This window comes from Eulemur rufifrons, chromosome 8, assembly GCF_041146395.1.
Source record: "Eulemur rufifrons isolate Redbay chromosome 8, OSU_ERuf_1, whole genome shotgun sequence".
NCBI lineage: Eukaryota > Metazoa > Chordata > Mammalia > Primates > Lemuridae > Eulemur > Eulemur rufifrons.
In genome coordinates, this window is record NC_090990.1 from 85,866,075 (window position 1) to 85,892,194 (window position 26,120).

At 35.7% G+C, this 26,120-nt stretch overlaps 2 protein-coding genes across 2 annotated transcripts in view; one reads left to right on the forward strand and one right to left on the reverse strand.

Moving 5' to 3' along the window:
• The window catches only part of RABGAP1L (RAB GTPase activating protein 1 like), a 654,847-nt gene that overhangs the window by 326,194 nt on the left and 302,533 nt on the right, over nucleotides 1-26,120 (forward strand). The gene's annotated exons all lie outside the window — the stretch shown is intronic.
• On the reverse strand, nucleotides 14,475-24,198 carry LOC138389092 (zinc finger protein 354B-like). Its single transcript, XM_069477255.1, has 3 exons — nucleotides 23,973-24,198; nucleotides 18,362-18,410; nucleotides 14,475-15,486 (listed from the first exon to the last, which is right to left on the reverse strand). Exons 1-3 carry the CDS (start codon nucleotides 24,196-24,198, stop codon nucleotides 14,475-14,477), a joined length of 1,287 nt encoding a protein of 428 aa, XP_069333356.1.

Consider the following 26,120-nt stretch of genomic DNA (forward strand, 5'->3'; position numbering starts at 1 on the left):
AGACAGCCACGTATCATTAGGCATTAGAAGAAAGCATTTGACATTTTTTAAAAAAGATCAAAACAAGGAGATAAAAGTAACTTGGAGAACACACATACTATGTAGGGAATAGGAAAAAAAAGGAAGGTAAACTAAAATTAGTATCTTGAGAGATAATAGGAAATGAAACAAAACCAAGATCTTTATACATTCTTATATGTGTTCCTATAAGTAGGAACATTCAGGGAATTAAAATCAGCTTGTGGAAAAATTGTAAAAACCGGCAAAAAAATTTTAAAATAATTGAATAAAGGGTTAGAAATGAAGTCAAAGATATCTCTCAGAAAATAAACAAAAATACAGAGAGATAGGAAATAGGATAGACAATAAACTTAGAGAACTAATAGCAATAAAAAGAATAAACTTGGTGTATACAACAACATGGGTGAATGTGAAAACAGTTACTGAGTGAAGGAACCATTCACAAAGAAACACATGCTTCCATTTATATGAAGTTCAAGAACAGACAAAACTATGCCCTAGGTCATAATAGTGGCTGCCTATTAGGAATGGGTATAATATAATATTATACCAATATAATATTGATATGGGGGTGGTCCCCCAAGTGTATACACATGTAAAAATTCTTGGAGCTATATACATAAGTTTTATGTACTTTACTGCGTGTTATTAACTCAATTAATAGAGAAAAAAGGGAAAAAATAACAGAGAATCAGTTCAAGAGTTATAACACTTGAACAAGAAGAGTTCCAGAATGAGACAAAAATGGGAAAAACAGAGGCCAGAAAATAAAGGCAATCCATCAAGGGTGTTTTGGGATATGGAGGACATGAGTTTCCAAATGAAAGGGCACATCAAGTATCCAGCATATAGGATGAAAATAGATACCAAAACATTATTGAGTAATTGTGGAACCCTTGAAACAAATAAAAGATCCTACTGGCTTCCAGAGAGAAGAAAATAGGTTTTACTCTTCTCAACAGACAACTAGAAGGTAGGAGACAATGGAACAACACCTTCAAATATCTGAGGGAAAATTATTTCCAATCTAGAATTTTATACCCAGCAAAATTACCAATTATGAACATAGATTAAAGACATTTTTAGGCATACAAGGTAGGGCTTCATTCACCCTTTCTCAAGAAGCTAGTATAGTATATTCACCACCAAAAATAAGAGAGAAAACAAGACAAGAGGAGGACTAAGATACAGGAATTAGGAAATCTACCATGAGAGAGGTAAAAGGAACCCACTGGATGAGAGAAAGGAAAATCTCAACCTGACAGATGAATAAATGGCCTATTGAGCAAGCAGTTTAGATCAGAAGTCAGAAAGATCTGGGGAGATTTTTTTTCGAAAAGATCAAATTGATAGAATATTGAAAGTATTTAAATACACTGAGAGAAGATTTATAAAACTGGAAAGAGTTGGGGATACATATAAAACTAAGCAAAGAAAGAAGACAGCTATGAGCTCTGGAGGTGGAAGCTTATGTAGGAAAGGACAAATAAAGATGAAAGTACATTACATGATTCTGCTATGAATAACTTATGTAACTACATAACTCTAATAATAGAAATGTCCCATCCATATAGTATCTTACATACAATGGAATACCATAAAATAGCAAAAAGGATACAATATCAAAAACATAATGTGGAGTGAGAAAATCAAGTTGAGAAATACATGCTACTTAATACCATTTATATCATGTTGTTAGGTTTCTAAAAACTCATAAACTATAGAGTATAATATGATTACATATATCCACAACTGAGCTTAAGAAGTGAACATTACAAATATAATGGAATCCTGTGTGCTCCTCTCTGGTACCCTCTGAAGTATTTTGAAGTTCATGTTTATCATTCCTGTGTACTTAGAGTATATACAATCGACCCTTGAACTATACAGGTTTGTACCATGCAGGTCAGCTTAATATGCAGATTTTCTTTTACCTCTGCCATCCCTGAGACAGCAAGACCAAGCCCTCCTCTTCCTCCTCCTCAGCCCACTCAGTGTGAAGATGGTGAGGATGAAGACCTTTATGATGATCCACTTCCACTTAATGAATAGACAATTTAGTTTCTCTTCCTTATAATTTTCTTAATAACATTTTCTTTTCTCTAACTTACTTTAGTGTAAGAATACAGTATATAATACATATAACTACAACATACGTGATAATCTACTGTTATCAGTAAAGCTTCTGGTCAACAGTAGGCTATAAGTAGTTAAGTTTTAGGGGAGTCAAGACTTATACATGGATTTTTGACTGTGCATGGGGTCAGCACTCCTAACCCTCATGTTGTTCAAGGTCTCTCTCTCTCTCTCTCTCTCTCTATATATATATATATCCCTAAACAATATTTAGCAAATTGAATGTTTTTAAACTTTATATAAATGGTAGTAAACTATATGTATTCTTCCACAGCTTGCCTTTTTTTTTTTTTTTTGAGACAGGGTTTCGCTTTGTCACCCAGTCTGGAGTGCAGTTGTACAATCTTAGCTCACTGTAACTTCACTTTCCTGGGCTCAAGCGATCCTCCTGCCTCAGCCTCATGAGTAGTTAGGGCTACAGGCATGCATGGCCATGCACAGCTAATCGAAAAAAACTTTTTTTTGTAGAGTCAGAGTCTTGCTATGTTGCCCAGGCTGGTCTGCAGTTTGCTTTTTTAACTCAAAACTAAAAAACTACACCAGCCTCCCCTTATCCCCTATTCCAAGATTCCCCAATGGATGCCTGAAACTGTGGATGGTACCAAACTCAATATATACTATGGTTTTTCCTATACAGACATAACTATGATAAAGTTTAATTTATAAATAAGGCATAGTAAAATATTGACAACAATAATAATAGAGCAATTATAGCAATATTCCAGCATCACTACTCTTGTGCTTTGGAGACATTATTAAGTAAAATAAGGGTTATTTGAACACAAGTACTGTGATACTGCGACAGTTGATCTGATAACCAAGATGGTGACTAAGGGGTGGGCAGTGGATGCAATGTGGTAGGATTCATTGAGGTTAAGCTCACACCATGGTAGAAACCTGAAAGGGGACATATTTATGTTCCTTTGTTTTCAGGAAAAAATACAAGTTATTTAATGCCACTGTTTAATTTGACACCAAAAGGTTAAGTATTATTTAGTTTTGTCCATCTGTTTCATTTAAGACAAGTTGTGTACATTTTTTAGGTATAGCTGTAAACAATTTTTTCTTTTGAAATGTTATCAGTGAAAATATGATGATATAAATTTAAAAATAAAGAATTTATATTATTTGCTAAAAGGAATAAAAACAACGATCCTAACAATTAAAGCAAACCTTTTGGGAGTATGACATATAAAGGGAGCAGAAACATATCTTAGATTATTTTTTTCAGAAATTTCTGAGCTGTGAATTTGGTTGGTCATTCCTCTCATAGGTGCTTTCAGGAAATGCTTGAATAGATAACTAGAAGTCATTTATTTACCTGGAGGAGAGGAGAGGATTTCTTTAAAGCAGTGTTCTCAAAGTTTAATGTTGATTAGAATCACCCAGAGAGCTTGTTAAAGCACAGCTTGCTGGACCACACCCCCAGACTTTCTTATTCAATACGAGAGGGATATGGGCTGAGATTTTGCATTGTTCACTAGTTGCCAGATGATGCTTGTTAGGAGCTCAGCTGAGCTGGTACAGAGCGAAGGCATTGAGCTGCCAAGTAGCCTATTAAAGCAAGAAGTCAAAAATTATAGATGTAAGCCTTTAATCACTTAATGCTACGGTATTAGCAAGAGGCTAAAACTGGAGGAGGCACTGACACCCCCTGTTCCATTTTTCCTCGTGGTAGGGCACATTTGTTGATGGTCAGCATAGATGTGGAGGGCTTGCCTCACTGTTGAGGGAGCCCTAAACAAAAGGCTCAGGCTGGGCTGGGGGTGGGAAAAGAGAGGGGAAGACATAGGAGTGGAAAAGTACTGAATAGTGGGGAAAGTGTATTCAAGGTTCCCCCTGCCTTTCACTCCTACCCAGGAGGTCTCAGCAGAGGAACCTGAAGAAGACCTTTGCTCAAAGTCTCAGATAAAGAGACCTAGGAACAAAGGTGCCTGGGCTAGCGATGTAAATATGTGACACAGCATGATAGGCCAGGTGGGCCTGAGTCCTTGACTGCAGCTTCCTTCAGAGACTGCAGTGTATGGGCTGCACAATGCAGAGCAACCAAGTGCAGTGTGGGGAGGGCAGCTTTCCGCATGAAGCCTGCTGGGTAAAGCCAGGCCCGAAAAATAACGCATATGTTTTAAGCCAAGAGCTGGACTCATGGCTGATGTTTTTGGCTAGGGAACTACACTTTGAGAATCACTGGTTTAAATTCTAAGGTGCAACAGTATTCTTTTTTTCTGCCACTCACCAGCTCATGCCTATTTAAGATATTCATCACACTAAATTGTCACATTTTCAAATTTTCAAAATTATACTTATGTATCATTTTAAGATAGCTTTCAGCCATCTGTTGACTAGTAAATATTAGCCTTGTCACTAAATAATGTAAAATGTTTGTAGTATGATTAGATACTAAATCTTACTGTACTTGAAATTATATGTAAACTTCCCCAGTTGACAACTAAAGTGGTTTGGATCCCCGTTTGTAAAGCTGTCATCTTCTGCCTTAAATATAGCTTTTGTGTTATAACAAACAGAGTAGTGGTTAAGAGTTCAAGCTCTGAAGCCAGACTTGCTAGGTTTCTGGCATAGCTTTGGCTCCTTCTAGCTTATTAAGTTTGGGCAAATTATGTAACTGCATTGTGTCTCAGTTTCCTCATTTATAAAATGAGAATAGTATCTTCTACCTCATAGAGTTGTTGTGTAAATTGTTATATATGAAGTATAAAGAACAGCATCTGGCTCATTGGTGAACGCATAATCAGTACTAACAGCTGTTATTAAAATTATCACTATCACTGTTAACATCTTTTCCCCTGGGAGGACTTTTGTGTTGCATTAAGTATTTTATTTACTAAAAAATGAATCATTTGCTATAAACAGGTATATCCTTGCTTCTTTTTTGTTTTTGTTTATTCAAACAGCTAATAGTTGTACTTAGGCAATCTGTGGATAATATAAATATTTTTATACATTTTACAGTATTATATTTTACATATTTTGTAGTATTATTAATTACTAGGACCCAAAATTAGATTCTCTTATTATAAGATAAAGAATAAAACATAAAATCTAGATACATTACCTCTTTAGCTTTGAAGGTGAGTAGGTTTTTTAAAAATTATTTTTATTTTCAAATATGTACCTATAGCAGGTACTCCATACATATTGATTGAGAAGATCAATTAAATATATTATGTGCAAGTGAACTGATTTTTTTCTCTATTTCCTAAATTTTCTTTATAAATTTATTCTTTTATTGTGGAGAAATACATATAAAAACCATTGCTATCTAGTTCCAAAACTTTTTCATTATCCCAATGGAAACTCCCTACAACAAATTTATTTTTAAAGTGATAGACTTGTTTTTCATGCAAAGATTTGTGAAGGGCACGTGGTATATAAGATCTATTTAAAGAGTGTGACAATTTTCCTAATAGTCAAGGTTTAAAAAAACCTTCAATTTGATTTTATCAATAGAATCATAGGGAAATACTTAAGAGTAGTTACAGTAAAAATGGCTATATTAAAAAGACAAAAAATAACAGATGTTGACAAGAATGAGGACAAAAGGGAACTCTTATACACTATTGGTGGGAATGTAAATTAGTGTAACCTCTATAGAAAACCATACAGAGATTTCTCAAGGAAATAAAAATAGAACTACCATACAACCCTGCAATCTTACTTCTATATATCTACTCAAAGGAAAAGAAATCAATATATAAAAAAGATACCTACACTGGTATGTTTATCACAGCACTATTCACAGTAGCAAAGATATGGAATCAACCTAAGTGTTTATCAACGGAGGACTGTATAAACAAAATGTAGTATATATAAACACACACACACACACACACACACACACACACAGAATGGAATACCATTCAGCTGTAAAAAAGAATGAAGTCCTATCTTTTGCAGCAAGATGGGTGGAACTGGGGGCCGTTGTCTTAAGTGAAACAACTCAGACACAGAAAATCAAATACTGTATGTTCTCACTTATAAGTGGGAGTTGAATAATGTGTACAGATGGAAGCAGAGTGTGGAATGATGGCCAGTGGAGACTTGGAGGGGTAGGTAGGGAGGGAGGAGAGTAGATGATGGGAGGTTGCCTGGTGGGTACAATGTGTATTGCTTCAGTGAAGGCCCTGACTTCACCACAGTGCAATATATCAGTGTAGCAAAATTGCACTTGTACCCCATGAATATATAAAAATAAAAAATAAATGAGAAAAAAGAAAAAAATGGAAGATTATTAAAAGTTAATAAATCAAGGGAAAGTGGGTCTACTGATATGTAAAACTTCATATTAAATTAAGGATAACTAAAAAGTGGTTGAAATCCTGAGATATATCATTTTCTGAACTGTCATTTTTAAAATAAAATAAATTCAGTTGTAGAGAAATAAAAAGTTAATAAAAAGTTTGAGCATTGATAGACAAAATAACAAAAATTGAAAAAATTGAAACTTTTATTAGTTACGGATCATTGGGGATCTCAAACAGGGGTTGACAAACTACCACCTGCAGGTCAAATCTAGTCCTCTGCCTGTTTATATATGGTCTGAGAGCTGAGAATGGGGTTTTTTGTCTGTTAAAATGTAGGGAAAATCAAAAGAAGAAGAATATTTTGTGACATGAGAAAATTAATTGAAATTCAAATTTTAGTGTCCATAAATAAAGTTTTAATGGAGCACAGCCACACTTACTCACTTTTGTTTAAGGCTTCTGTTGTGCTACAAGGACAGAGTAAGTAGTTGCACCGGAGACAGTGTAGTCCACAAGGACGAAAATGTTTCCTATCTAGCCCATTACAGAAAAGTGTTACAGACTCCTGCTCTACACTGTGTGGACTCTTTTCATCTCTGTGGACATCCCTGTGCTTTCCTTCTTTCATGCTCTTGCTTTAATTGTTGAAGTTCTCTTGACTATCTCCATGTGTTAAAATACTACTTAGGTTTTAAGACCCAGTTTAGATGCTTCACTTCCAAGTGAATGTAATTTCCTCTACCTTTTGAGTCAAAGGACTTGGTTTGTATTTTTCTTTGAATACTTTCAATATTCAACTCTCCACTGTGGATGTTTGTGAACCTATTATATTCACATTTCAATTTCTCACAGTGCTTGAATAGAGTCAGGCAAAAGGTCAGTAATGGAACTAACATTTACCAAGTACTTACTGTGAGTTAGTTTCCAAGAATCTTTATATGTGTTTTCCTTTGCCTTATTGTACCTAATGTGTAAATATTTTTTAACGAGTGAATTAATAAAATATATCTTATTTAGCCTGGGACTAATTAACAGCATCTTTTAAAAATCTAATTGGTGCTTGGAGTGTCCACATTAATTCATTAGCCGATCAAGATGTAAATACTCCATAATTTATTTTTGTCTCTGTAATTTATTGACATTTTCTTGTTAATATGAATGTTTTTCTTTGGGAAATTTATTTTCAAAACATAGAACTATTTAATTTCCTGTTGGTATCCTACTTAACTTTTTCCTTCACCTCTTTTTTTTCCTCTGAAAAAAGAGAACTTCTTGCTGCATTTAGACTGATGCAAAGAAGCAAGTTAAGCAGACTAGTTCTAATTTAAATTGTTACCCAGAGGCGATCCAATACTAAAAAATTTATATTTAAGTGAATTTGGAGCTTTATGAGAAGTTTAGGTACATAGAGTGGTGGTGGGTTTGTAGAAGTGTTTATAATGCTTTGGCATTAACCATCGATTGATGGACTGACTTGACAACAAAGTACTTAAATATTGCCATGAGTGTAATCTGCTTGAAAGCAACATTTGCCTGACGTATTTGTAATTGTTATAATAATTGTAATTGTTAAAATAAACAAATTAGTAAATTTTAACTAAATTGATAGTTAAAAATAAAGGAAATGGAAGAACAAGTTCTGGTGCAGTGATCATAATGCTAAACCTTTGATGGTTTGGAAAGATGAAGACAACCAAACTTAATTTTTAGAAATGGAATTCTTAAATCAGTAAGCCAAAAGAAATTTTGCTTAGTGGAAGTGGATGATTTTGCTTATTGCCCTTAGCATGATCCTGAATTTGTTATCATGGTAATTTAATGCATGTGATTTTTCTTGTTTAGTGTTTTGTGAAAATTTTTGTCATTCTATATGTGACCTTAGGAATTCAATGGAATCCTATAATATAAATATAAAAATTAATATCATTGAGAATTCCATATGATGTACACTGTACAACTGCAAGAATATATTCAGGTAATGTCAAATGTCAGAATTTCTCATTGTAGGAGTGGTATAAAGTGCTTTACATACATTTTCTTCAGTTTTTCCAGCAGCTTTATTTTTTTTTTTAATCTTTCAGTAATATGGGAAATTCTAGGCTTGGAGAAAAGTTAAGTGACTTGGTTCAGACAGCTGTTGATTTAAATCCAAGTCTCTATTCTGTCTACTAGCTACCAGGAAAGTAGATATTTGGCATTTGTACTTTTTCAAATCGTATTCCTCTATTAGCCTGTTTGGAGTTTGGCTCTTATAATTTCAAGTTTTGATACTATTATTGTCATTTTCTCAGAAGGAACTAGATTCAATAAATGGCAAATGCTTACTAAACATCAAAAATAGAGTTGCTTGATAAAATAGAAGACTCCCAGTTAAATTTGAATTTCAGATAAATAACAAATAATTTTTAAGTATACCTATGTCCCAGATATTGCATGGGGCATACATACATTAAAAAAATTATTCATTGTTTATTTGAAATTCAGATTTACCTAGATATCCTGTTGGGTTTTAATTTACTAAATCTATCAACCCTAATCTAAAAGGTAGCCTAAAGTGACCTTTGGGAAAGTTCAGAGGAGGCCCTTCACTATCAAAAAGCACTATTAACACATGAACATTGGCCCAGCCTGCCTTTTTTGGTCCATCTTTCCTCTCTCTATTAGATAGAGTTCTTTATATTGTATATATTACATATTGAGCATCCATAATCCAAAAATTCAGACTTTGAAGCTTTGAGTGGTGACGTGATGCTCAAGGGAAATGCTCATTGGAGCATTTTGGAGTTTTAATTAGGGATCCTCAACCAGTAAGTACAATGCAAATATTCCGAAATCTGAAAACATACAAAATACTTCTGGTCCCAAGCATTTTGGATAAGGGATACTCAACCTCTATTATATGTATTTATGTATTTTCTTTACAAATGACATATATATTCCTTATATATAATATATACTTTTTATATATGGAGATATATATGAATAAAAAGTGGAATATATGTATATACATATATATGCTTTTTTTTTTTTAGCTAATCTGCCCAAATTAAGATTCTGTTCCTTTTTGATTTTATACTTTTTATAAACCATCTATTTGTGTAAACCACCATTCCATACCCATACTCCCCACCCAGTTTATCTTTTATTAGAACCCAATTTTTTCCCTAACCTTGTGGGGGGCAACAGTGTTAGTGTGTTCTAACTCCTAAATTTTATGCCATGATTATGTTTCTAAGTGTTTCTTTATCTGGTATCAGAAATAAGTGAGAATGGATTGGTTACTTAAATATTTCAAAACAAATTTTTCTGATTTAATGGAGTCATTTGGGGATGAAAGGAAATAATTCACTACTAGTAGGTATAAGTAGGAGATCGAAAGATTAGATTATGATCCTATGAACTCAACAAAATGAAAGTTAAAAATGAAATTAAAAGGTTAAAGCCAAAAATAAACAATACACACAAATTATCTCTGTAACTTTTTTTTTTTTATATTGTGGCCATAGTAGGTTTTGTACATTTATCTTGACAGTTTTCAGCAAATGGAAACAAAGCATCTTGAGAAAATGAAGTGTTTTTCAATATCTCTGTAACTTTACAGTACTTATCACAATTATATTTGAGTTCAATATCTCTGTAACTTTACAGTACTTGCCACAATTATATTTGAGACTTCTGACCAGAATGCAACAAGAGCATATATATTAAGAAAAAGAAATGTGCATTAATATAATCTGGAGGTGGAAAGTCAAAATGCTTACCTTTGTAATACTGTAACAGAGCATTGGTCAAGAATGCTGGTGTTCTAATTAGGTATTTGATCCTAAAGTTAGACTCAGACAGTTTTAAGGAGGGTTGTAATTACTAGCTTTCTTTGTTTTGTTTTGGAGTTGGTTCGTTTGTTTTTCACTTATATGGAAGTAGAGCTTTTTATTTGTAATGTAGTTTCAAATGTAGGTGAATTTGTTTTTTCTCTATAGAGGTTTTATTTTCCTTTTCATTTGGATTTAAACATTGCTTAATTCCAGTGTCCAGAATTCTAGGATTTCATTAAATATTAAATTATTTAAAACTTAAAAAGAAATAAACATGTACAAACACAAAGAAATGGGTATTCATTCTGCCTGTAGAATTCAGTCGTGTTCAGTTTTGTTAGTCTCCTTGGATGTGCGTGTGAAAGAAAATGAGATTCAAAGGTCTTAAAATGTCTTTATGAAATGCTTGTTTTTAGGCGATTGTAACTTTTATGTATTTCAGTAGATTGAGTGTTTGGGTTAAAATGGGGTTATGATTTTAGGTGTTGAATCTTATATGATTGCTGTGTCCTTAATGAAATTATGCTTAGATGTTTCTTCTCTCCTTTGGGATTTTAAAGTGTCACTTTCTTAATGAGAATGCATGGTATTCACTGAGCAACCCTTACTATTGTAGTTAGCATTATTCTAGCTTACTAGACCTGGAATTTCCTAAATTACTATTTATGTTTCTTCTCATGAGATGTGATGTTTGCTCCCTCTTTCCTCCATTGCATATATATCAAAATTAAATAAAATCAAGCAAAATTTCTATGACAGCCTCATTTAATACAGACTTCTAAATTTTTCTGGAATGTACTCAATCATTTTTTAAAGGAAATCTCCTCTTCATATCTCAGGAGTCATATCTTCATATTTCAGTTACAGGTCCAGAAGGCCTGGAACTCTGTAGTTCTAGACTGTTAGATCTCTGGGAACTACATGCTCTGCACATTGTAGGTACTCAGTCAGCAATGACTGCTTGTGGCATAAACTGCAGGAGCTATATGATAGCCAGCAAGGAAAGATGCCCAATTAGCTGGTAATTGATTTGTCAGAGAAAGTCTGTTTTCAGTGTGGATAGTTACTATTATGAGAGAACTCTTGAAGATGCAGTTGTTGCCTCTTAGGTGTTCAGAATCCTTTGGGAAAACTGAAGTGTTCAGTTCAGTGGGAACATTTTGGATCTTCCGTATTTACAGATTTACAGAACTCTATTTCTAAAATCTTTATCCTTCCTGAAAGTCATGTTTTATAGTTTAGGGAAAATAATTAGTTTCATAAAACATGTAATTCCTAAAAGATTAAGGATTAATTCTAGAGGGGGAAAAAAACCATTGTGATTATGAAAAATGCTCCAACAGCCGGCTGTCATCTTTCAGAATTGCTTCTCAGTTTTTCATTGCAATAGAAAACTCAAATTTCTCCAAGAGTTTTATGGAGAAACGGAGCATATTTTAAAATTAAGTTGAATGTATATAATTTTATAAGAATTAAAATGACCTTAAAAGTTTTCTTGTTCAGTTTTATTGTGTTACAGAACAATGCCTACATACAGTAGGCACTCAATGAATATTTGTTAAATGAATGTGATATCATCGTGTTAATGGAATTCATAAATGCTAAAATAATATAGATGTGTGTTTTCTGTAGGAAATCTTGTCCTTATTTCACCTCAGGATTTTACCATAACATTATTTTTCCTCTTTGCAAATATCCTTTCATCAGTATTTTAATTATTGATGAGATCTGCACTTAGAGAACTTATTCAAAGCGACTAATTCCAGTGTCTGGGGCAGGGGGGAATAAAACACTCTGGGAATTTAGTGTACAGTCCTTTTTCATTCTTTATGTTACATTCCTTAAAAAGGCAGTTTGAGAATGAAAAACTCTAATGTAAAAATAATTTTAATTTTCTGCAGCTCTACGTGTGTGTGGCGAGAGAGAGAGAGAGAGAGAGAGAGAGGGAGAGAGAAAAGACAGGGAAAAGGGAGAGATAGAGGAAGGGAGGGTGGGGGGGAGAGAAAGAGTTGGGGGGAGAGTGAGCGGCAGAGAGAGACAAATGTGTCATCTATGAAATTGTGGCACATATCCAGGACAACTGAGAATGATAAATTAAATAAAAAGAAAAATAAGCATTTTTCTTTCATGTGAGAAGAATTATGCTTCCTTTTTCCTTTTAAAAGTTGATTTTTGTCAAAGCAAGCAGCAATAGGGTTAGCAAGTTCAAATAGTAATTTTTAGATCAAGCTGATAGTTGCTTTTAGATAGTAGCCTAAGTCATTGATTAGAGGAGAAAAAACATCTTTTGGTAAAGAGTATTTATCATGTTAAAATAAAAATGTTTTATAGTCATTTTAAGGAAACTTTCTAAGATTTAGTAAGAGAATATTGTCATTTCTTTTCAAAAGAAGGTAGAGTATCTGCATTACTGCCAAATATTGTTTTACCATAGACCTTTTAAATATTTTTTTCCTTTTAATAGAGAAAGGGACATATTTAGATATTTGGATGTTTATTTTATATTTTAAAACAGTTTTTTTGGTAATATAGGATAAATTAGTTGTGAAATCAAGATTTTAAAGTTGTAGAATATAAGCAGATGTTGAAAATGTACCTTGCCATATCTGAAGTTGGTTTTTTGGCTGAATAGGCCAACAGTCTCATTGGTTTCTTTGAAGTGTAGTGAGTTGCCTTTCCTTTTTCCCTCACCATACCATAAAGATAATTTCAGAAATGTCTTTTCAGCTGAGATTTTGTATTTTGCCAGTTTTTCTATGACTTAGATGAAGTTTCAATTAAAAATAGACTATAAACTTACATGTGGGTGGCAGTTGAATGAGTTGCTATGACAGTTCATATTATGAGGTTGAACCAAGTACAAAGTAGCTTAACAGAATTTGAGAAACATAGAGCTATTTGAGTACTAATGATTAACCTTCTTTAACTTGGTCTGGGTGTAAGGAAACATACCTTACTCTCAGAGGACAAAGTCTTACTGAGGGAATCAATCAGTGGACACTGTAGCCCTGAATTCAGTACTACTAAGAATCAGTGTCCCCAGCCTGAGCAAGAGCAAGACCCCATCTCTACTAAAAATAGAAAGAAATTATATGGACAGCTAAAAATATATATAGAAAAAATTAGCCGGGCATGGTGGTGCATGCCTGTAGTCCCAGCTACTCGGGAGGCTGAGACAGGAGGATCCCTTGAGCTCAGGAGTTTGAGGTTGCTGTGAGCTAGGCTGACGCCACGGCACTCACTCTAGCCTGGGCAACAGAGTGAGACTCTGTCTCAGGAAAAAAAAAAAAAAAAGAATCAGTGTCCCTAAAGAACACTGCTCTTCCCCATTTGTGAATATAAGTAGAAAGGTCTTGGAGAAACTGAGTCTTGTCTGTATCTCCCCAGTCTTCTACAGCCAGTCTTAGAAGACGTGCTTAAGAAGTGCTACATACCATCATTCAATTCTTATACCTCCTGCTTCTGAAAGGAACTTTAGAATTTTTCTTCTTTTATGGAATATTCTTAATCTGATTCTGCCATTTTCTACATTCTGTATTTCTCAGTAGAGGTTTAGACTATTGCAAAGTATATCAGTAGATAGACCAAGCAATTTTAATATTCTATTACTAATGTGCCATTGAATATTAAGCTTAGACATTGGGCAGGAAGACAAACAGCATTTTTTTTTTTGCCTGCAATTGTGAATTGTTTATTTCAGGATTTTTTTTTTTTTTTTTTTTTGAGACAGAGTCTCACTCTGTTGCCCAGGCTAGAGTGAGTGCCGTGGCATCAGCCTAGCTCACAGCAACCTCAAACTCCTGAGCTCAAGCGATCCTCCTGTCTCAGCCTCCCGAGTAGCTGGGACTACAGGCATGCGCCACCATGCCCGGCTAATTTTTTTTTTTTTTTTTTTTTATATATTTTTAGCTGTCCATATAATTTCTTTCTATTTTTAGTAGAGGTGGGGTCTCGCTCTTGCTCAGGCTGGTCTCGAACTCCTGAGCTCAAACGATCCGCCCACCTCGGCCTCCCAGAGTGCTAGGATTACAGGCGTGAGCCACCGCGCCCGGCCTATTTCAGGATATTTTAAAAAGTGACTGACAATTATGAAAGTTTCCCCCATATTTATTACATAGTCAAGGTTTAGCCTTAAAATTTAATACTGATAAGGACTAAACTAAAATAGGATTTTTTTAATATTCATTATAGTGTATCAATCTCAAGTATCTATCCTCTGAAAAGCTTTGGTTTAAAGCTTTTACACATGCAAATCTGTTTTCAAGGAGTCCTCTTCAATATGGATTTTATAATGATTAGTAAGGGATGACCTCTGGCCAAAGAGTTTCCCACATGTATTACATTCATAGGGTTTCTCTCCAGTATGAATTCTTTGGTGGGCAATAAGTGATGAGCTTTGTCTAAAAGTTTTCCCACATGTGTTACATTTAAAAGGTTTTTCTCCTGTATGAATCCTCTGATGCTGTATAAGAGCTGCACTTTGGCCAAAAGATATTCCACATTCCAGACATCGATATGGTTTCTCTCCAGTATGAATTCTTTGATGATTACTAAGGGATGAATTACACCTGAATGTTTTCCCACACTCATTACATTTATAGGGTTTTTCTCCAGTATGCATTCTCTCATGTTGAATGAGAGCTGAACTCTGTCTGAAGGCTTTCCCACACACTTTACATTTACATGGTTTCTCTCCAGTATGAATTCTTTCATGAATAATAAGTGTTGAGTGGGAACTTAAGGCTTTACCACATTCATTACAATTATACAATTTCTCTCCAGTATGAATTATTTGGTGGCTATTAAGTCGTGAAATAGAAGTAAAGCCTTTTCCACACTGATTACATCTGTAGGGCTTTTCTCCAGTGTGAATTCTTTCATGTTGAATAAGAGATGCACTCTGACTGAAGGCTCTCCCACATTCACTATATTTAAAAGGTTTCTCTCCAGTGTGAATTCGCTGATGGTAACGAAGGGATGAGCTAGATTTGAAGGCATTGCCACATTCGTTACACAAGTAGGACTTCTTTCTGGAATGAATTCTTCGACAGCCAGGAAGGGAAGTATTACAACTGGAAGATTTCCTACCTGGATGATATTTATGGGGATTGTCTTGAGCATGGACTTTCTGATGTATAAACAGGCCAGACCTTTTGCTGAAGGTTTTCCCACATTCTTTACATCTATAGAATTTCTCCACAGTATGGGTCCTTAGGTGCTTACAAAGGGATGCACTATGGCTGAAGGCTTTCCTGCAAACAGCATTTTAACTGGCCTCTAGTTTAAGGAGAGGTTTCCATTTACAGAACATTGGCAACTAAAAAAAGAAGAGAAAATAAAAAGGAGAAATGTTGGCAGCTCTATTTTTGTTAGAAGATAGCTAATAAAATTCATTTGGATAATACGAATTCAGATATTGGAGAAAACATATATGTATTGAGTTTAGTTTCACATTTCTGGGAGGAGCTGTGGGTGGATGAAATGGGAAGGTTTCATTCTCTTCCCCAAGAAGTGCTGATTGTTCAGAATGAAAATATGCAAAACCAGAGTTTATGAGCCATAGGTCTCACCCAGGAAACATAGATGTATGTTTATTTTTCCTAAACCACAGGAAAGGCTCTTCATTTTTAATGAGGCAGTAGGGTTACAATTCTCTCTAATCAGCCCTGTTTATTTTTTATATGCTATGTTCTGCTTATAACCTGGTTGTTAATTTCACTTTAACACTTCATTATGAACATTTTCCCATGCCGCTAAATATTTTTTGATAACATAATGATTACATAGTATTTTATTGTAAGCCTACCATGTATTTACCATTTTTTATTGCTGAGTACTATTTCCTGATAGTATTTTTAATATTCTATCATGAAATATAGAATCATTTTTTACTTTTTAAAGTACTAATATGCTGAGTTTTTACAATGACATACAAAGAAAATATTTTTATTTTTGTTTATTTCTCATTTTAAGTACTATACCCTGGGAAAGAAATAGTTCCAGTTAGTAAACTTCTAAAAATAGCTTTCTTAATAGGGCTAGTAGACTGAATGGGACAGCCATACATAGTCTTAATTTGTTTATTTTTACAGGTTACTTGTAACTTTGGCTATTTGCTCTACTGTCATCAAAAATATCACCTAGTGTAGTAGTTTGTTTTGCATTGCTATAAAGGAATACTTAAGGCTGGATAATTTGTAAAGAGAAGAGGTTTATTTAGGTCACAGTTCTGCAGGCTGTAGAGGAAGCATGATGCCGGCATCTGGTTGGCTTCTGGTGAGAGCTTTTGTGCTGCATCAAAACATAGCAGAGTTCAAAGGGGAAAGCAGGCACATGCAAAGAGGGACCAAACCTGAGTGGCTTTTGGTCCCTGTATAACACCACTCTGGGCGTGGTGGTGGGGGGGTGTACTAATCCATTTCGCTGAGAACCAATGTAGTCTCCCTACCACAAGAATGGCACCAAGCCATTCGTGAGGGATCCACCCTCATGACCCAAACACCTCCCACTCGGCCCCACCTCCCAACGCTGCCACACTGGAGATCAAATTGCAACATGGGATTTGGTGGGGGCAAACAAATCGTACCCAGACCATAGCACCTAGCGTAGGTCTATGTCTTTGCTTACTCCCTTTATTGATACTTTGAACTCTATGTAGGTAGGATCTGGGCTCTCTTTTATGCCTCACAGGCAGAAAGTAGCTGCTTAGTAAGTTTTGTTTTGTTTTTTAATTTTTCAAGAAAGGAAATAAGTAGGGAAGCAAGGGAAGAAGCAAGATTATTTCTTAGTGTTGTCTCATTTTCAGAATCTGTCATGATAAAATTTACTTGAAAAGTCACATTTTTTTCAAATCTTAATTATATTTTTAATTAAATCTCATTTAAAATTTTCTATTTTTAAATATTTATTACACTTATTGTTGAGACATAGTTTTGACTGTATATTTTTATGTGTTGTGGTAAAGATTTTATTGAAAGTAAAATTATTTTATATAACTATTGTGACCCTAGGAAGGAATTTTGAACATTATAATCTTATCTGGAGATACTGATATATTGGGTTTATAAGTGGTTTCCCATTATTTCATTAAGAGAGGTACTTTGAAACCAGTACCTCTAGACTAAATATTTTAACATAAACACATAAATATAAATATAAATATAAACATATAAATATGAAATTTATATTCACATTCAAGTGAAACAGCATTAACTTCTTGGCTCCTAAGTCTAGAGCAAGTCTCATCAACATAGCAGGGGCTGCCTTTGGTGTCCTTCCACTACTTTACACAGGGTAACTCTCCCAACTTCTGTGCATGTGCTGCTGCTTTGTACACAGCATTAGTGCACGCATGCTACCCAACTCAGTGGTGTTCACAGAGGCGTTTAGAGATACTAGAAGGACAAACCAGAGGCTACTTCTGAGCACCCTTCTGAAATTTTTGGAGTTGGGGGATCCTGCAGTTTGGCTACAGTGCATCTCATGTAGGCTCTGAGCACATTATCACTTCTGCTCTAATTAAATCCTTGATAAAGGAGTGAGATCCTCAAGTGGAATGGACAGATTAAGTCTTTCCCTCAGTGAAAGGGAAATATGAAAAATTATCATTTCATCTATTTGCTGCTATAATCATTTAGTCAACAGACATTTGCTAAATACTTACTAGATGCCAGAAACTGTGCAGATTACTAGGAATACAACTATAACCCAAGACCATCCCTGAGATGGTATGTGTTGAGGTGAATTATACACAAATAGGAAACCAGGCCATTATAATATAATGTGGTAAGTGTTGAGCCAGCAGTGTGCAGTGTTCTGTGGGAGCTTATAAAGCCTTGGCAGAAAGATGAGGAAAGAATGACTATCTTTGCCTTACCCCTAACATCTATCCTGTCCATCTCCCCTTTCCCAGTTTTCTATAATTGCTGTATTTTAGACCTTCCCACTTACGATATCACAAACCTTATACAGTGCTTCTCAAACATTTCCACCTTAGAACTCTCAACAGCCAGGAAGGGCAGGGAGCTAGTTACTAAGTAGAGAGGAGTAGTAGGATGGTCCTACTTTAGAGCACCATCCTAATGATTTGTCATCATATGAGTTTTTCCTATTATTATTATTCCATACTGTTTGTGGATGTCGTGGAGAAGTGTGATTCTGATGCAGGTGTCACAACCTTTTAAAGAACACATAACGCTATAATGTTTTTAACTTTACAAATCTTCTAGTAAAATTGGCTTTTAAGAAAGACTTCTATCAGTATCCAGTGGTTTTATATACCCTATGCACAATATTGTTCAATAAGCACTCACCCAGTTAATTACTCTCTGCCTTAGTCAATCTTTTCAAAATGTTACTAGAGCAATTTCCCTGAAGCTCACAATCTATTATGTAATTTCTTTGTTTTCTTTGATTTAGAAGAAAACTCCCAACACCTTAGCTTGCTGAAAACGCCCTCTACAATGTGCCTTGAGTCTGCCTTTATAATCTTAGACTTCACTGCCCTCCTTATGTATGCTGTGGTGCAAAAATCTCTGAAACTTTGGGAAAGCTATTTCTTTGCTTATGATGGTACTTCCGTTTGAAATGCACACTTCTCTATCTATACCCTTGCGTGTGAATGTTTTAACTATTCTTTTTTTTTTAATAATATTTTATTTTTTTAAAAAATCTTTTTTTTTTAATTTTTAAATATTTTTGTTCTTCTTTCATCAGGCCTAGGCTAGCAAGGATGTTTTAACTATTCTTAAGGTCCAATACAAATACCTGGTCCTTTTGAATCTTTCCCCTATTATTTCACCTGGGAATAATTTTTCTCTCTTTTGGTTTCTTTGTAAATCTCTTCTAGTTTTTATTAGTACTTACCTCATCCTTCCCTTATGGTTCTTCATGCACCTGTCTTTTTCTTTTCTGCCGGAATATAAACTATTTAAGAATGATTTTTATACATTTTTCCAAACCCAACATTGTCTGCTATGTATCCTGTATAGTTTCTGCCCATAAATGTCTACTGAATTGGACTTAAACTTTGAAGTATAATATACCACTAATCTTAGGACATGGTATTGTATTCCTGGTGCTACCACTTACTCTTTGAATTGTATCCTGACATTTAATTTTTCTATGAGTCAGTTTTTTTAAACACACAAAGTGGATGTAATGATATTTCATTCTGCATTATAAAATTGTTATTTATTGAAGAACTACTTTGAATTCCCTAGAAGGAAAATTGTCAAATTTATAGAAAACATATTAAATTTTGCCTCTGAAATATGAAAGTCTGGGGTATAATTTAGAGATAGTTTTACTTAAATACCAAATAATCTGGAACTACAGGGCCAATAATACCACCTATGTATGTATGTGTATGTGTGTGCAATCTTTCATATTTATAATCTCATTTTGTAATGTGATGGTATACCATGGTAAGTGTGTCTTCTAAATTTTGAGGAGACAAAAATTGTTACAGAAAACCAGATTACTTTAGTGGGTGACAGTTTGGGCTCTAGAGATAGACTGCGTAGGTTTAAATCACTTTTGGCCTTTCATGTGACTTTGGATAAGTATTTAACTTTTTAGTCCTTTGGTTTCCTCATTTATAAATCAGAATAAGAGCTCCTATTTAGAGTATAGTTTTCAAGAATAAATAAGTTAATACTAACACATAGTAAATAGATGTTAGTTATTATTACTATAATCTTTTCATGGAAAAATCATACATAGTCAGGTTTAGTTGCAGGTTAAACTTAGTGGTTAAGAACTTATCATCAGGTAAACCTGGGTTTTAATTCTCATTCTTCCTGTTGCTACCTGTACAATTTTGTGGAAATTACCTAATTGCTTCCAAGCCTCTGTTGGGTTTTCTGAGAATTGGATGACATATTACATATGAAATGCTTAACATACTGCTTCGTGTATGGTAATATGTAATAAATATTAACTATTGGTTATACTTATGTTCTGCCTTTCTCTTCTTCTCACAGGCTGCCTCAAATCTATGTGGCATTTATTTTAGCATTAAAGTAGAAAGCTTTAAGTAGAAAGGGATCTGTCCTAAAAACAAAAAATCATAAAGTTAAAGAAGAATGGGTCTAAGTGTAAATTTAAAGAAAATTTAAAGAAAATAAAACTTTTCAGACTTATCCCAAAAACTCTTTTGGATTCTCAGATTGGATATTCCATTGGCTCACCTGAGTGTTAGAAAAAAAGCCTTTTAAGCCACTCTGGAGTTGGGTCTTGAGGCAATCCTTGAAAAAGTAGAAGCTGGAAAAATTCTTCATCCTTAGATCCGTGGTCTCCAAAGTGAGGAGTATATTATAATCCAGTAGGTGAGGGAACATATTAGACTACCTGTTTATATTTATTTTACTTATAAAAATATTTAAAATACAGGTTGACAGTAGTGCATATAGCTAACCTATTAAGTAAAAATATATTGAGAAAGGGATTCAGATTTTCTAGAAAAAAATATATATATATACACACATACCCACACACATATACACACACACACCTCATAGACCACTGCTCTGGAGAATGGCTATATGAAGCTGAAGTTTTAGTATAAATGAAGTTTAGATATTTGTTGATGATATAATTTAAATATTATTCAATTTTCTTAATTCATCAGATCTTTGCTTCCCTGTAGTGTACCATGTATGATAAGGGGGAGTAGGATCTTTGCTCTGAATCCTTTTCCATAGCAGGCTCTTTTAAAGATGGCTCTTTTGGTCATGGTGAGGTGGGAGAGTTAGAACCATTAAAATTGCTTTGAGAAAATGTAGGGAAAGGATTATAGAGATGATTAGTTCTTTGTTTTTCATAAATTGCATCCTTTGGATTAAGATAAAGCAGTTAAATTAAGAAAAAGCCAGTAAGGATTTCATTAAGTTCACTTTTTAAAATTGAATTTTGATATAGTGATTTAAAATTAGATGGACCTGGATTCAAATCCTCATTCTAAGATCTTGCTAGCAGTGATGTTTCTTTGTGTGTAAAAAGTGGGAGTGGGGGTAGGCATATAATATCAGTGGCTTTCTCCTGCTGGCACTTGGCAAGCCAGCTCTCAGTGAATGATAGCACTGATTATTCTTAAGGAAGTGATGAAAAGAGCAAGATTTTTTATACCATGGAGCTTGACTAACTTTAAAAGTACGTAAATTGAGAGTAATCCTACGGTCTTTTAGAGATAGAGAATGTCTCTACAAAGTTTGGATGTGCAGTCATTGTATTAGTATTTAAAATGACTTCAGATGCATCAGTTTATTACCTACTATATTATATTTGAAAAGAATCATATTTATTTTGTCTTTTAGCGAGATTAAATTTAGTCTTACTAAGATAATATAGTCAAAGGTGATCTTAAAATGCACTTTATGTTCTATGAAGGTCTCTATGGCACCCAGTCAACAGATATAATCTGACATAGATTCCATGTTCTCATTTCTTACAGTGTTTGTTTTAATTCCTTTTATGAACCTTAGTTGTACAAGTATGTCCTAAAACACCAATGTATTAAGAGGATTAATTCCTGTTAAAGTCATCAGTGCTCTTGGCAGCTTGGCACGAGTCCTGCTCTCTGTGAGTGGGAGATTACAGTTCAGAAGCAACTTTATGGATCACTTCCCAGGTTGATGTCGCATATGTTCACTTGAGAACCTGTGTGAATCATCTCTCAGGGTGAAGGTAATTAAGAGAAAGCATGATCTACAGAATGAAGCCAAGTAATCTGAGATTCTGTTTTTAAACTCTTTGCTATATAACATTAATTCAATTCTTAATTTATCCATTTGTAAAACAACGGTATCTGTTGTTAAAGTGCTCTATAGTCCTTACTTTAAAAGTCCCATTTATCAGAACTTTTAAGACTATGAATAGAAATAATGAAGAAACTGAATTTGCTTTTATATGGACATGTCATATTATATACTTAGAGATAAATATAATAATCAACCTGATTTTCTCACAACAGTTTATAAATGAAATTATTCTGTAAGTTTTTCAGAATAGTAAAATCTCAATTTTTCATCTGTTTCTCAGATGTACTTTTTTCATCCGCACATAAATTTGCAGAGGGCTTCTGTATGCCACAAGTCTTCCAACATTCCAGTATTGGCTGAGTTCCCCTCATTTTGTTTAACTAATTCATCCTGGTTGGAAAGCTTAACTACTACTAAAGCTTCAGATTATATCATTTTATTACTTTTCTGATTTTTAAGTTTAACATTCAGTAACTACTTGCTATTATTTTAGCTGTATATGTTTAAATAGCACTAAAAGTATACTTGAATTTCCATTTAGTGTATTTACAAGCTCAGTTAGAAGTGCCAAAAAACTGGGTTTAAAAAATAATTTAAAACTATAATATTGATTTAAATTTTTAAAAAATCTCACAACCATAAAAGTTTTTTACTATTGTACTTATCCCATGAAGATTTAAAAATGCAATGACTGATGCCCAGAATGGTATAGGCAGATGTTATACAGCATATGTTAAGTCATTTTCTCAATATACCTGAGCCCCTGCCTTGAGTCCTGTGTCAACAGTGAAGTTGATACTGAAGACTAGATTATGACCCTCAAATCCATCTGTTAGGTTAGATCCAACTCTAGAATGATAGTAAAGCCAAAGACTACTCTGCTAGCAGTTTCTGCTAACATTTCTTGGTATCCTGTACCTCACTCTTCTTAAACAAATAACATTTTTCCAGTATACTGGTAGCTCTCAAAAGGAGATAGGAGAGGCAGGCTTATTTCCCAGGGTGATGTATTATTTTGACTATTTCTATTTTTTTCATAATGAAAATTGTAGAAACTGAAACTCAACAAAATTTTCTTGGCTTGTAGAGAATGGGGAAAATGGTTGCTATAGGTACTTGAAAGTTAGAAGAAGAAAGCATTAAAGGAGGAGATTGTATTTTAAATATTGAGATGCAGTCCTATATATGTTTTCAAACATAGCATTCTGGTGAAGAGAAAAGCCACTTCAAATCTGTACAAAGTTGGTCACCATTCCAGGATAAAGTTCTGAAGTATGTAGAGATGAAGTGAAAGGCTTAGACTTTTAGTAATAGCTCTTGAAATCTCAAGAAATGGAACAAGCCAAATAAATAAACTATTGAAAAGCCAAGCCCAGTTGTTCCTGAATCCCTAAAACTAAGAATAATTTCAGAAGCTTGGGGTTTTTTTTTCTATATATAGTGTAGAGAGATAGCCTTTGCCATTAAATAGGACCACTATACCAGTCTGAAACTTTTGATATTAAAACTAGTTGGAGACCAAGCTCTGTTTTAGTTTATAATCTTTTCCTTCATCCCCTTCTAGTTTATGGAAATATGCTTATAATAATAGAGAGTAAGCCAGATGTGGTGGTGCATACCTGTAGTCCCAGCTACGTACGAGGCTGAGGCAGGAGGATCACCTGAGCCCAGGAATTCCAGGCTGCAGTGTGCTGTGATCACGCCTGTGAATAACCACTGCACTCCAGCCTGGGCAACACAGCAAGACCCTGTCTTTAAAAATAATAGCTATAACAATAATAATAATAATTGGTGGGGGCCAAGATGGCAGAGTAGAAGCAACCTGCACTCGCCACTCTCAAGGAGAGGATCAAAGGTTGTGGTTAGAGGTTGTGGGCCGTCTGGGAGAGAGCACTATGAATCATTAGAGAAATGACTGCAGACACCCAGAGTAGGGGAGAGAGAGGCAAGGTGATCTGCTTAGCAAGATCAGAAGGTACCTGGGGGAAGCATCCATACATGGGAAGTGGTCAGGGGAGAGATAAGCAGGACTCCACACTCCCCCAGTGGACACTGTAATGCAAGCTGTGAGGGGGCTCCTCCACCACAGCAGGCCTCTGAACTGATCAGGGAACCCCTTGGAGAATGTGCAACAGCATTGTACCAGAGAGTGGGCACAGTGGCATCCTGCAGCTTCTGAGCCCAGGTTGTTGCAACAGACACCATTCTGCATTCTGAACCCTAGAGTACCCGGTCTGCAAAGGGGTTAGCTCCACAGTAGCTACCTCCCCATTGCCCCTGCCAGGCTGGGCAGGGAATGGGAAAGGTGGGCACTGTCACGTGCATTGTGACTTGGTGCCATGCATGCTCCCCAAGCTCCCTCCACCAACTGCCTCCCAATCGCTTCCCAGGGATCTAAGCAGAGCAGACATCCACTGGCCCTCAGCATGTGCCACCACCATCTCGCCATAATGATAGTGCCACCACTATGGTCCCTGGTACCCACCAAGGTCCCATAACCTGTGCAGGCACCCAACAAGGTCCTGCAACATACCCAGGCACCAGCCAAGGTCCCATAACCCTACCTACCTCCAGCTGTAGTACCATAGTATGCTATGCACCCACCGATGTCCTGCAACCTACCCTGCTGCCAGATGTGGTCCCTCAACGTGTCCAGGTACCTGCCAAGGGCCCAAGTGCCCACCAAGAATTTGTGACCCAACCAGGTGTCAGCCAAGGTTCCATGACACACCTAGGTGCCAGCCAAGGTCCCATGACCCATGTAGGCGACTGCTAAGGTCCTGTGACCCGCCCTGACACTGGCTGCAGGCCCGTGATGTGCCCAGGCACTCAACAACATCCTGCAATGCACCAAGGCACCTGCAAGGTCCCAGACCTATCCTGCTGCTGGCTGCGGCTCCATGATGCCCCCAGACATCTGCCAAGGTCCCATGACTCACCCCACCAGCTGCCAAGTTCCCGTGACTCGCCCAGTTGCCACGGCCGCATGCCATGTGCACTCCAGTGGACCTGTGTGCCACAAGCTTGGTGGCACAGTACCTCATGCACATTGGCAACCCCAATAGCACTATATGCTGCATAGATGCTGTGGCACTGTCCCCCAAACATTGCTGCAGATTCGCTCACCAGAAGCCACCTCCTGCCTCACCAATGCTGCCACAGCCCCTGGAAATGAGAAGAACAAATGCCCACAGCCCTGACATCTGGGGCCACCACCTGAATAGTCTCACCCAGCTATCATAGCCACTGCTATGGGGAGGCCCAAGCAGAGCAAACTCCCATGCCACCCACCTCCCTGCAAAGGGACTTGCCCAGCCCCCTACTGGAGCTTCCAAAAGCAGCATGGGGACCAACCCACTACTCTGTATGAATATCCCCCAGCACCAGCTTGGACTGTGACAACCACAGGGGAATAGGATGACACAGGAGAACAACTGCATTACAGGCTCTCATCTACCCTTCTCCCACCCAGTCAATCCTCCAGAGTAGGACACAAAAGCACTATTTATGGACCTCTTCTTTTCTTACTAAGTAGGAGAGTTTTCAACAAAGGAGAGTAAGTATACCTCAAATGTATCTGTGTGAGCTGAGAAAAGAGGTTTCAGATGAGAAGAAACTAGCAAAAGAATTCTGGCAACATGAAAAAACAAGCCAGTGCAGCACCCTCAGAGGATCACAATACATCCAGAGCAATGGACCCCAACCAAGAGGAAATTGTCAAAATGTCAGAAAAGGAATTCAGAATATGGAAGGCAAATAAGATGAATGAGACTGAAGAGAAAGTTGAAAACCAACACAAGCCAAAAAAAAAAAAAAAAAAAAAATTCAAGACATGAATATAAAAAGTGTAAAATTCACTAAAGAGATAGACAACATAAGGAAGGATATAATAGAACTTCAAGAAATGAAAGAGTCATCTAGGGAGTCACAAAATGCAGCAGAAAACATTAATAATAGGCTAGACCAAGCTGACAAAATTATCTCAAAGCTTGAACATAAGGCTTCCAAAAGAATAAAGAAGAGTGAACAGTCACTCAGAGAAATATGGAACTATGTGAAGTGAGCCAATGTAAGAATTACAGGTATACTGGAGGGAGGAGAAAAAAAAGCAAAAAGCTTGGAAAAGC

What these genes read in the sequence shown, in the direction of transcription:
- LOC138389092 (XM_069477255.1), bottom strand. Translation starts at nt 24,198, where the DNA reads ATGGTGTCTGTTGCAACAACCTGGGCTCAGAAGCTGCAGGATGCCACT. An exon ending in TGTATGGATGCTTCCCCCAG is followed by an intron (nt 18,411 to 23,972) that starts GTACCTTCTGAT and finishes GTTCTTTAAAAG; the next exon opens with GTTGTGACACCTGCATCAGA. An exon ending in CTCCACGACATCCACAAACA is followed by an intron (nt 15,487 to 18,361) that starts GTATGGAATAAT and finishes TGCTGTTTGCAG; the next exon opens with GAAAGCCTTCAGCCATAGTG.